Source organism: Echinops telfairi, unplaced genomic scaffold (genome assembly GCF_000313985.2).
Source record: "Echinops telfairi isolate 266 unplaced genomic scaffold, ASM31398v2 ScPeMD7_5;HRSCAF=22, whole genome shotgun sequence".
NCBI lineage: Eukaryota > Metazoa > Chordata > Mammalia > Afrosoricida > Tenrecidae > Echinops > Echinops telfairi.
This window is the reverse complement of record NW_022103901.1, coordinates 15,506,644-15,518,364: the sequence shown is the minus strand read 5'-3', so window position 1 is coordinate 15,518,364 and position 11,721 is coordinate 15,506,644. Positions and strand designations below refer to the sequence as shown.

At 57.3% G+C, this 11,721-nt stretch overlaps 1 protein-coding gene across 1 annotated transcript in view; it reads right to left on the bottom strand.

Moving 5' to 3' along the window:
• Positions 1 to 604: 604 nt before the first annotated feature.
• Positions 605 to 11,721, bottom strand: part of KIF22 (kinesin family member 22) — a 12,885-nt gene continuing 1,768 nt past the window's right edge. The window contains exons 2-13 of the mRNA XM_004705670.2: positions 8,346 to 8,535; positions 5,854 to 6,136; positions 5,427 to 5,636; positions 5,085 to 5,315; positions 4,818 to 4,971; positions 4,604 to 4,733; positions 2,870 to 3,038; positions 2,213 to 2,381; positions 1,768 to 1,835; positions 960 to 1,172; positions 807 to 866; positions 605 to 723 (exon numbers count right to left, since the gene is read on the bottom strand). Of these exons, the coding sequence (XP_004705727.1) occupies positions 679 to 723; positions 807 to 866; positions 960 to 1,172; positions 1,768 to 1,835; positions 2,213 to 2,381; positions 2,870 to 3,038; positions 4,604 to 4,733; positions 4,818 to 4,971; positions 5,085 to 5,315; positions 5,427 to 5,636; positions 5,854 to 6,136; positions 8,346 to 8,535 (1,922 nt within the window). The 3' untranslated portion in view covers positions 605 to 678. The remainder of the gene's footprint in view (positions 724 to 806; positions 867 to 959; positions 1,173 to 1,767; positions 1,836 to 2,212; positions 2,382 to 2,869; positions 3,039 to 4,603; positions 4,734 to 4,817; positions 4,972 to 5,084; positions 5,316 to 5,426; positions 5,637 to 5,853; positions 6,137 to 8,345; positions 8,536 to 11,721) is intronic.

Sequence of the window (11,721 nt, the reverse complement as noted above, 5' to 3'; positions counted from 1 at the left end):
GGGCGCGAGGACACACAAGAGGCTGGAGCGGGCGCGAGCGCAGCGGGCGCGCGCGCGGCCAGCGGGAGGGGGCCGGCTCGAGAGGGACTCTGGCGGGAGGAGGGACGAGGGAGCCACCCTGCAGCCCGGAGTCGCCCCGAGCGCGAGACCCCCGAGGTGGCCGCTGATTGGCTGAGGATGGCGCAGGTGGTGGGCGCGCGGGAGACAGGGCGGCTGCTCCTCTCGTCCCCCTTCAACGATTCCACCCCCCTCCTCCCGCCGCCAGCGGCCGTTACTTCGCGCGCACGCGCACAAGCCCGCTGTCGTTGCTGAGCGGGAATGGGGGCGCGCGCGCTGGGGGCACGGTCGGGGCGGGGCCAAGCCCCGAGCGCGCACTCGCTTAACGGTCGGAGGCTCGACTTCTGCTTTTTGGCCCCTTCCGGCCACCGTCCCTCATCCCCCGCCGCCCCGCGGTTTATTTACTATGTTTCGGGCACGTTCGCGGTCTTCCTAAAGATGGCGCCCGAGGAAGTTCGCCAGTGCAACTTGAGCTGGATCCCAAGGGCGATTCCTATCCGTATCGCCTCCTCCCGCACCCCCCGCAGTCCCAAGAACCAGGCGGAAGCACGGGCACAAAAACTGTATTTACACAACACACAGTTACACACGGACGGAACAGACAGTGAGAGCCGAAGGCAGTCAGGAGCCGCAGGGATGGCCCGCGGCAAAGCCCAGGATGTTCGCCTGCAAGACCAGGGAGAGGAGCACTGTTAGAGCCGTGGGTGGGCCCAGGCTGGTGGGGGAACAGGGGGCTGAAGGCGCCTCACCTTGAGGAATGATTCCATCTGTTTCCCCGATATGCCCTCCACGCGTTCCAGGTCCTCCACCTGGCGGGACAGCAGTCGTGGGGCGATGGGCAGGTGCCAGGTTTCCCCCACGCACTCCCCACTGGGCCTGAGTCCAGGGCTGCCCCTACGTACCTGGCTGAAGGGGCCGTGGAGCTCCCTCCAGCCCACGATGAGCTGGGCCTTCTTCTGGCCGATGCGCTGCAGGTTGCGCAGGTCCCGGGCTGAGCCTTTGTTGAGCAGGTCCAAGATTTTCTGGCGCCCGTGGGCCAGCAGCTCTGGGCTAATCTGTGGCTCCCAGCCCTCCTCCGCTTTCTCCTCTGGCTCGGAGGCGCACAGGGACTCAAGCTATGCGGTTAACGCGCGCAATAGCGATGGTCAGTCCATGGCAGCCATGCCCTACGGGCTACTCGGCCAATTCAAGGCGCCTGGGGGAGTGACCGCTGTGCCGCCACCTTCCCGGTTCCTCCCCGATCAAGTGTCTGATTTTCGGTTGTGAAGGTCAAATGCGTTACTGAACATAAAGCTTTGGAACCAGGGCTCCCTTGTGTTGGAAAATACAAAGAATGAGCTCCCTTTCCACCTTTGGGAGTCCTGGTAGTTTTGGTCAGACGGTGGACTGCTAATTGTGCCCTTAAAAGAGTTGGCAGTGTGGCAACCTTGTACTGAGTTGCTATGAGCTGGGAAAGCCCACTGAAAGGGGTACATACACAGTAGTAAACTGCCTCCTTCGTGCATGCCATCTCGGTTTTGGGGTGTGTCTAACGTTGCTTGGTTCCTTGTGTATTTAGGTAATGTTCCCCCAACGTGGGCTCTTAGGGGTGCAAAGGTGAGGGCCCTGTCACTGGAGGGGAGAGAGCTACCAGGAAATAAGGTGTTGGACACTCACTGGGTGCTAGGTACACCCACGAGGGCTTGAGGCTGCAAGCCTTCAGCTACTCACCTTCCTCTTTCGGCCCTTCTTCTTCAGGATGTGTATCTCAGCACTTGGGGATGGTGCCTGCTCTTGCACTGGAAGCAGGAATTAGAAGCTGCAGTCTGGGCAGAGGGTACTTTTCACTCTCCCTGGTAACCACTTGATGCTCCCTATTTCTGATCACCAGCTCCCCAGCCCGGGATGAACCTGTTTTGGGTTGTCTGCACATGCCATGTATTAGAGCCATATTCTATGCTAGTTTCAATTGGGCTTGTGTCCTAATCAGTCACGCAACGATCCATCTACCCCACTGCACTAAACGCCCCAGAGGGCAGGGTACCCGACCAGCTCTGCTTCAGACCTTCCCGAGGCTGGCATGTGTGGGGGGGACAGTTTGTTGAGCTGCCCCCAGCCCACCTTCCCTTTGAGGATCCTGCTTCTCCAGGCCGTCCTGACCCTGAGCCATACTTACACAATTGTAGGGGCATCACCACAGCCCTTTTCAGGGGCTTAGCTACTGTGACTGTGTGTCGGGAAAGGGGTCGGAGCCTTGCGGGAGGGGAATTTTCCTTCTCCTTTGGGTCCATAGCCTCCTGGGCGAGCATCTTGGCCTCCAGTTCTTTTTGTTTCACCTTAAGCATCTGTTGGAGAGGACCAGGGTGATGATCCAGACCCAGCAGCAGGGAAGTGAGAAGGGCAGTGTGGTCTGAGGGCCTGAAGCCCTACAGGCAGGCCGGGACCAAGGGGGCGAGGATACCAAAAGACAGCTGGGGACCAATTAAGGAGTATCAAATGGTCAGAGATGTCCGGGAACCAGAACAGGACACTTGGTGTGAGATGTGGATGGGAAGGGCTGTTGGAACAAACTAGCTTAAACTAAGCTGGGTTTTAGGAAAAGACAATGTTGAACATTTGTTCCTTCTATCTGGACATTTTTCTCTCTCACCTCCTCACCTCTGATCTCAATCATCTAAGTGCAGTCTAACCAAGGCTACTCAAGCAGAAGCTAGAAGACGGGCTTGGGCAAAAACTGGATCTAAGTGCAACCTCTGAGCATCCTGTACCTGAAGAGTCTAGGACTGCTTCTTCAGGTCAGGAGGCGTGCCAGCCCCGCAGGCCATTACTTAACCTTTATCTCCATGTCTTTCTCCTCCACTGTCTTCATGAGCACCATTCGTTGTCGCCTTGGAGTGTTCAGCAGAGGGGTTCCTTGGCTTCCCTGGGAGCCCAGAAGACGGTCCAAGCTTAGCAGGCGCTCCAGCATCGCCGGGTCCATGCTGCTGAGCTTCTGCAGGGGGCTGCACAGAGGATGGGGGTGACCTGACGTGCCCCCTGGTGTCCTGATCTGCTGGGTTCAGACCCTGGTGCTAGGACGACCCCGAGCAAGTCACCCGACCTTTCTGAGGGTAAAGTCTTCATGGGCTGAATGAAGATCGATCACTGCCTGCCCTAGTAGCCTTTCAGGGATGCCAGGAGAGCCACTGAGCACAAGCACTTAATGAACGGAGTGTCGAATTACCTAATAGGTAATGTAAAATACCTTGCCCTGTCCTGAATCCTCGAGCTAACAAGAGACCAGGATAAGGACATGGAAAGACGGAGTGCCTGTCTGTTTGGAGAAGCAGTTGGGAAATGCTTCTGAAAGCGTGGAAAGTCCTTGTCTGTAGGCCGTAGGGAAGGCCCGCCCAGCAGTCCTGATTTCCCCTGAGCTGGGTGTAGCACTCGGCAGTGCCTAGCATCTGTCCTGTCTGCGGGGGCCTTTGCTCCCACGTCTGCCACTGAGTGTATGTTCTGTACTATTCTGTGAGCAGCTCAAGGGGCAGGGATGGCTGAGCTCCTGGGAGCAGGAGCAAAAGATCCGTGAATAAACACTGGAAGTCACTCTTGCCTTCCTGGCCCCCAGAACAAGCAGTGATTCTTTGGGGCTCGCCTCTTACTCGCTCTACTGAAAAATGGCACCCCAGTGAAGCCAGATCTGGCCAGGTGTAGCGTGCCTCATCTCTGCGCAATCTCTCCCCGCCGAGTTCCCACCTGTCCACAATGCAGACAGTCGGTTCTGAGTTTGGTCATACAGGGGAGGGGGGGACTTGCTGACCACTGGCTTAGGAAGGACAAGATGGAAAGAGAGTGAGTGAGTAAATGTATAGCCTCCTTCCCCAAGTACAATGCCACCCCCACCCCCCACAGGCAGGGTGCGCACCAATCCTGGGCCACCTCTGTTCAGTCGTCTCAGGAATGGCAAAGTTGGAAATATAACTGGTTCCCTGGAGCCAGGGAAGGTAGCAAGCCCAGGGACGATGTGCACACCAGCCCTGGGGGTGGTGGTGGTGGGTGTTGGTAGAAACTGGGCAAAGCTGGGCCAGGGGGCAGGCTCCTTGCACAAGCATGGAGGTGGAACAGACTGAGAGGTCTAGGCATCCCACCCATCTACCCATCCCCACTCCTCCTCTTTGATTTGTTTGTACCCTCTTGACCAGAAACATCTGCTCCAGGTCTCCTTGAATGAGAGTCATCACAAGTTCAATTCTGAGGGCAATGAATGTACAAATGTGCTATATACAATTGATGTATGTAGGGATTGTGATAAGAGTTGTATGAGCCCCTAATGAAACGATTAAAAAAAAAAAAAAGTTCAAGTCTGAGACAGCTGCCCCCACATGGGAAGTTGTGCTGATGACGGGAAGGGAACCCCAAGGAGGCCGCCTCCCCAGGCCCGCCAGCAGCAGCACAAGTTTGAGGGAATTCAGCCAAGGGAGCAAGCCCCCAGAGTCCAAGGTCAAGGCTCCTGCTGCCCTGCCCTTAATCCAGACAGGACAGGGAATGGGGCACACCCAAGCCCCCTCCCCCCCAGCTTTCTACTCACCCCATTTCCTGGGAGGCAGAGGCTGGAGCTGCTGGGGGCTCGGGGCTCCCCGCCTCCTCCTCAGGTCCTCGGGCTCTTTTAGCCGCGGAGCCTAGCAGTTCTTTCTGAGACAGTTGAACAGGCGCCAAGACTAGGGGAAGACGGGGTGTCACCCTCAGCCAGCACCCCCAGCGGCCCAGAGCTGGTAGCCCTTCTATTCCTGCCCGGCCCTCACCGTGAGGCTGCAGGCTCTCGTTGGTAAAAGGCCGGTTGATCACTTCCTTGGACCTGGCAGCAAAGTTGAGTGCAGTGACTGTGTCCAGGTAGAAGCGCCTCTCGGGGGCAATGTTGGCAATGAGGATGCTGTGGGCAGAGCCACCCAGGGAGTCCTAGGGGAGGGGTGGTAGGCAGGTGAGCACCAAACCTTCCCATTCTGTGACTGCGGACCCAATACCCCAGCAGACCCAAGACCCCCTCCTCGGCCGTCCCCGGGGGGACTGACCTGCAGCAGGCGAGTGAGCTTGCTGTCCCGGTAGGGGACGCGAGGGAGGCCCTGGTTCAGCGCATCCACCACCTTGCCCAGCACGAAGAGGGAGGTGTTGATGGCACCGCTCTCCTTCAGCCGCAGCCCCTTGTTCCCAGTGCGCCGGTTGTCCTCTGAGCCGGCCAAGTCGATCAGGTAGAGCTTGCCCTCTCGCTGGCGAAATGGGGCCAGCCGCTCCCGTTGCTCTACCTGGGGGGGAGGGGGAAGCGAGGGCCCAGGCTTAGCTTGGGCTCGAGGGGAGGGGGCTTTCCCCCCACTCCCCACCCACCCAGCGCTCATCCGTCAGCAGCCCAGTCTCACCTTAACCAGAAGCACAGCGTGACTGCGGGATGAACGCTGGTTGAGCCTGGTGGCCCCGACCGTCCGATTTCGACTGGCCGGCAGAAAGTGCTGCTCAAAGTCTGCAAAGCTGATTATGGGCTTCTGGGTGAGGCCTGGGATCAGGATGTTTCCCCGGCAGTCTTCTCGGATCACCAGGTCTCCCGACGCAGGCTCCAGGAGGTCTAAGACCTGTTTGGGCAGCGAGAGGCCGGCCAACTAGCTGCCTGATCTAGGCTTACCCAGTCTCGTTGTCTTTGCTAGAACCCGGAGTCGCACCATCGGCTGCCCCAACCTGTCTTCCCAGGTCTCGCCTCCCCCCTTACTCAGAGTACACTTTCAGGGGCGGGAACGGGGCCTTCCTTTGACCCTCTGTCTCTTCCTTCCCAACCAGAGAGGGCCGTCGTACCTTTTCCTGGTAGATTTCTAGGTAGGACATCGTGACGGAGAGGGCCCACGCTCGGCCTTCAGCCCCCTCCTCCCTGGTGAGCTGTAGGAGGTCCATGAGAGCCCTTGGGATCACTCCCGGCTGCTCGGGGCTGCCCAGCATGGTGTGCGTCTTCCCTGCTCCCGTGGGCCCATAGGCAAGCACACTGGCGTTCTGCCCTTCCAGCAGGTGCCTGAGGATGGGCTGCACAGAGCCGGCATAGACGTCCTGCTGGGAGCTCCTCTCGCCGTAGAAAGCGTCAAACCTGCGGGCAGGAGGGCAGGGGCTGAGGGCTCCAGTCTCACTCACACCTGGAGACAGATACGGCCTGCAGCTAAACCAAGACAGCCTCTACTGCTCTTCCTGCAGAGACCATAGTGCTGCCCAGGGGACCCCTCTGGGCCAGTCTGGTCTGCTGTAGGGAGGCAGAGGGCCACCTCGACCTGGCTCTTGGGTGGGTCCTGCCCCCTGGTGGGCTCAAGAGCTACACGACTAGAGTCCAGGAACCCAAGATGAGAAGGCCAGAGGAGAAGGGAGACTTGGGGTGGCTTTTCAATCCAGTTCATAATGCATGTTGGGGAATTGAGCCTTAAAGGAGCAAGGAGGCTCACATGACAGCCTATGAAGAAAACAGCACCTGTGCTTCATGATGGGTAAATAGAGGCGGCGGCTTTTTGACGGCTGAGACTCAACACACCTGTAGTCCACCTGCTGGATTCGGGGGTGGGGGGAGTGAGATGTTGTGACACAGCACCAAGGGGCTTATTGTGGCTGGGAGCAAGCATGTGTTGAGGGGTGGGACAGGGGAGGATGGAAAGGCACCGAGGCCAAATCGTCAAGGGCCCCACATCCAAACTCCCTGCCCTCCAGTCGTTCCTGACTTACAGCAACCCGGCAGGACAGCGTGGGACAGCCCCTTCTGGGTTCCGACGGTTACTCTCTCTGGGAGTAGAGAGCCCTGTCTGTCTCCTGCTGAGTGGTGGGCAAGTTCCAACTGCTGGCCTTGGGGACGAGCAGCCTGGCGCATAAGTACCCTACCACCAGGGCTCCAAGCAGACTTACACAAACAGACTGAGGGTCAGATTCCGTCCCAGGCCAGCTGGCCACCTCTTGGCCTCTTACAGTTTGAGGGACTCCCTTTATTTGGCCTGTATAGGTGTGGTCTTATAACTCCCACCAAATGATTAGGCGGGACTATGCAAATAAGGTGCATGGCTTCCCTGTGGCGGTGGGCCCATGCAAATAAGTTGTCTGGAACCCCAGTGAGGGGCTTGGCTGCTTAAAAGGAGCCATCCTAGTGGCAGGAAGGGGTGACCTCACAACCACCAGAAAGATGAGCCAGGGTGGGGAACAGCCTTTGGCTCTGGGGCCCTGTGCTGGTAACGCCCAAGGGTGAGCAGGCACACTGGCGGGCAGGAGATGGCACGAGCGGTGGCAGAGACATGGCAACAGCAAAACAAAGAGATGGTGCAAGATAGCACGATGGGTGGGCTCGCTGACGCAGGGAGCCAGGCAGGGACAGTAGGCGTGCTGACCCAGGGAGCAATGGGTGGAGCCTTTGGGCAGGAAGCTTCCTGGCAGAGTGGGCACGCCACAGTGGAGCTTGGCTCGCTTGCCCACGGAGCAAGAGAACAAAGTGCCTTTGGGCAGGTGGCTTCCTGCTAGAGAGGGGACCTCTGGGCCCTGTCGGTAGAACGAAGGTGCTTTATAATATGGGTGCTGGGCCAACCAGGGCAGAAGTTGTTCTGATGGAAGAACTGTATGCTGAGTCACTCCTCATCACGAGCCGCACTGTCCCCCCAAATCCCACAATCCCTGTCCCCCCAAATCCCACAATCCCGAGAGTTAGTGGTCACTGCAGTGAATTACTGAATGCAGACAAGAGTGCTGGGGGCGGGACGGCTGGTGTTGGAACTGGTGGGAACGCTAGAGAAGCGGCCTCGTCTAGTCTTGAGCCCCCCACCCCACTCCCACCCCCACCATCGGGATCAGTCCTGGGCTGGTGTTGAGAACGCCCTCCCCTTGTGAAGGTGGAGGAGGTCAGATGACACTGCACTGCCACTTCCACACCTGTAGTGACAGGCCACCAGATTTGGACTTTAAAGTATCAGCCCTTGTGTGTCGCCATCAAACTGTGCAGTCTTCCTTAGCACCACTTGACGGACTGACTGGCTGGTCTATTTTGGTGCCTGCCCCCCTCCAGCCCATCTCTGCTGCTTCGTCTACCCTTGGTACCTGGCTCCCCTCGGAGGCTGTGGGGAGGAATGGGTCTGAGTCAGCCTTGAGCTGCTCCTCACAGAACCCTCGAAGGAGGCATCTCCTGGGGGAGGGGCGGGAGGCACAGTGGAAGTGATGAGGACAAAGTTACGCTCAGGAGGGATGGAGGGTCCTGGGGAAGCAGGTGGGAAACCCTGTGACCTGGAGCAGGCCAAGGGACGGAAGGAGGTGACGGGAAAGGAAGGCCTAGACCCTACTGGTATTTGAGCGTCTCCTGGCGGTTCCTCCAGTTGGCGATCTCCAGAGAGCAGCTGTCCAGGCCTTGAACGCAGGGGCTATCATTGGCTGTCCTGTCCACAAATGGCCGCAGTCTCACAGCCACTCTCACGCGAGCGGGCGGCGGCTGCCGGCTAACCCTCGCCTTGCTTGGCAGACAGCGACCAGCTCCTAGAGGAGAGAAGGGGCATTTTACACATGGAGTACGGTGATGACGGAAGGGAGCCGGGCGAGCTTGGCTGAGTGGTCAGGGTGGGAAGTCTCAAAGGAGAACCTTGATGTCGCTGCTCTCTACAGAGGACGATCACGAGCTTGCGTGGCAACTTCACCCCTCTCCCCACCTCCCAGCCCCCACAAAAGACAACCACCAAACTCACTACCATCAGGTCAACGTCGACTCAACAATCCTACAGGACAGGGTAGAACTGCCCCTGTGGGTTTCCAAGACTGTAACTCTCTATGGAAGTAGAAAGCCTCTTTTTTCTCCTATGGAACGGCTGGTGGTTTCGAACGGCTGACCTTGAGGTTGGCAGCCCAACAGGGAACACCCTTATGCCCCCAGAGCTTCTGCCAGGTATTCCACTCAGAAGGAATGCCCAGTCAAGGCCCATGGGTGTGTCAGGGTGGCTCCCGGGGAAAGAGTACAGGTGGGGGAGCAGGGCAGGAGGGGTGAGATCCACGAGTCACATCCACACTCCTGGGCGTTTCCGTGCCTGTTAAACTGAGCGGGCCTCGGAATGAAAGGAAGTCCCAAGGAAAATGTCAACACGCTATAGGTTGGTACATTCATCAGGGCAGGACACAACTCCAAAAAACTGTCGATTCCACCTGATAGCCACCCTAGAGGACAGCAAAGAATTGCCCCCTGTGGGTCTCTGAGACCAGAACTCTTTATGGGAGTAGGAAGCTTCCTCTCTCCCCAGGATCAAGTGGGGGTGTCAAAGGGCTAGCCTCGCAGTCAGTGTGCGACCCACAACCACCTGGGGCCCAGGCTTCCCCAAGGAAGATGGGTAGGTTCACATTGCAGCCCGACACAGCTCGCTAACTAACTCTGTGCCTCAATTTCCTCCCCTGCAAAATGGGGATAAGTACCAAGGCCCACTCACTGAGTTGTTAGAATAGAAAAGGTAATTAATATAAAAGTACCAAAACAAACAAACCCAAACGGAACTCACATCTAGAACAAAAGTCCACAACCAAGCACACTGCCATTGAGTCAATGGCAACTCGTGGCGGCCCTACCGGACAGGTAGAACTGTACCTGTGACTTTCCAACACTCGGCCTCTTTACGGGAGCAAGAAGGCCCATCTTCCTCTCAGAGCGGCTGGTGGTTTTGGACTGCTGATCTTGCAGCCAGCAGCGCAGACGGGAGGTCCTAGGCCACTTTCAGAGTGGCGGGTCGCACTTGGGAGAAGTGCACGGTTGGCTATTCGTCCTCCTTTCCAGAAAGGAAACCCCAGGAGAGTGGGCTTAGCTGCCTTGCTCAGGGTCAACAGGGTAACGTTAGCGAGGGCTTCTTTGGTCAGTAATGTAGGAGGCGGAACTCCGATGCCCGTCAGAGGGATCGGAGGCTTTGGAGTCAGAGCCAAGTTCCTTCGACTGGCTGGGCGACCCTGGACGGTTGCTTAAGCTCTCCAGGCCTCGGTTTCTCTACGGAGAAGAGCAGCATCAGCAGGACCCTCACACCATTACGGAAGGTTAATGCTTAGTCAGCAGAGTGTCTGTGGGAGCACCCATCATGATTGTGCATCTTCTCCTGCCACCTCCAGGGCCGTCCTTTTGCTCTGCCGTAGCTCTGTGGCTTCCCCAGAGACCCCGTTAGGGATTCACTGTGTCCCGTCCCCTCACAACGTGGCTGGGAATCCCAGCTCCTCTGTATGTAATGAGGACGGTAAGGAGGCAGAACTGAGGGTAGCGGTCTGGCTTGAGTTATACCTGTGGGATGAATGTGGGAGACCAAAGAATGGACGATCTGAGCCACGGCGTTGGCAAAGGACACGCAGAGTGCCACGGACTGGGGAAGAACACAGACCTGTCTTAGGACAAGCACCACCAGAACTCGGCTCTGAGATGAGGGTGGGGAGACTTTGTCTCACATACTCTGCCCGTGTTCTCAGGGGGACCAGTCCCTGACAAAGGACATCACGCTTGGTAGAGGGTCAGCAAAAAAAGAGGAGGACCTTCAGTTAGAGAGTTTGACCCAGTGGCTACCGACCATGAGCTCACGTGTAATGATTGTGAGGAACAGGGCCGGGAACCCCCTTCAAGATACCCAACCACAATGTACCACAGAGGTTAGCTCTCGGAGGAGTGAGGGGGTGACGTGCTCCACTGAGGTAAGAGCAAATGCCTGACCACAATGGTGAACAACAACCAGAGTTCTAGGGCAGAGGGGGCATGTCCTGCCTGCAGGCCAAATACAAGGCCCAAGGAACCATCCCACCAGCTAACATCACAGGTCTCACCAAAGAGAAACGCTTCCAGCCATCACAGGGGGGGTGAGGCCTCGATGGCCCTCAAATGACATTATAAATATCCCAAAGGCCCTTGGCAGGAAAAGGGTGCCCCCTCCTGCTCTCGTCCGATTGGGTGTCGTTTACTAGCTGTGTTAACCCACTTATGCTTCAGTTTCTCATCGGACATCAGGGTCAACAGCAAACAACTGATAGCACTTGTCTGGCGTTTCAATGAGTCCTCACCACAAAGTGTTTACAACTGTGCTTGGCACACAGTAAAGGCTGCAAACACGCTAGCTGTTCTCCTAAACAGATCTCCCCACGGGACCTAACAACTAGCGACTGCGGTGTCCTCCACCATTACTGAAAGTGCACAGAGCTCGAAGCACCTGCTGATGAAGGGCATGATTGCAGCCCCCAGTGTGGATGATGACAACATACAGAAAACCCAAATCCTCACAGCCGGACCAATAGGGAGCACCAACTAAATGGAGAAAAGACTGTCGTTGTCAAGGGTTGTGTCCTGCTTGGGTCCACAGCCATGCTTCTGGAAGCAGCAGTCAAGGAGATCACAGAGGCACTGCACTGGGTGAACCTGTTGCACAAGACCTCTGTAGAGAGGTGAACACCAAGGGTTACCTTGAGAACTAAGGTGCACCTGATCCAGTCACTGCCGTCGAATCAATGCAGACTCCTAGTGGTCCATGGTGGGTTTCCCAGATGGTAACTTTTTTTACGGGAGTAGAAAGCTCAGTCTTTCTCCTGCAGAGCTGCTGGTGGTTTCAAACTGCCCACCTTTTGGGTCGCAGCCCAAAGCGTAACCTCTACACCACTGGGGCTCCTGCACCTGACCCGAGCCATCATATTCTCAATAGCCTTCACTGGCATGCAAAAGTTGGA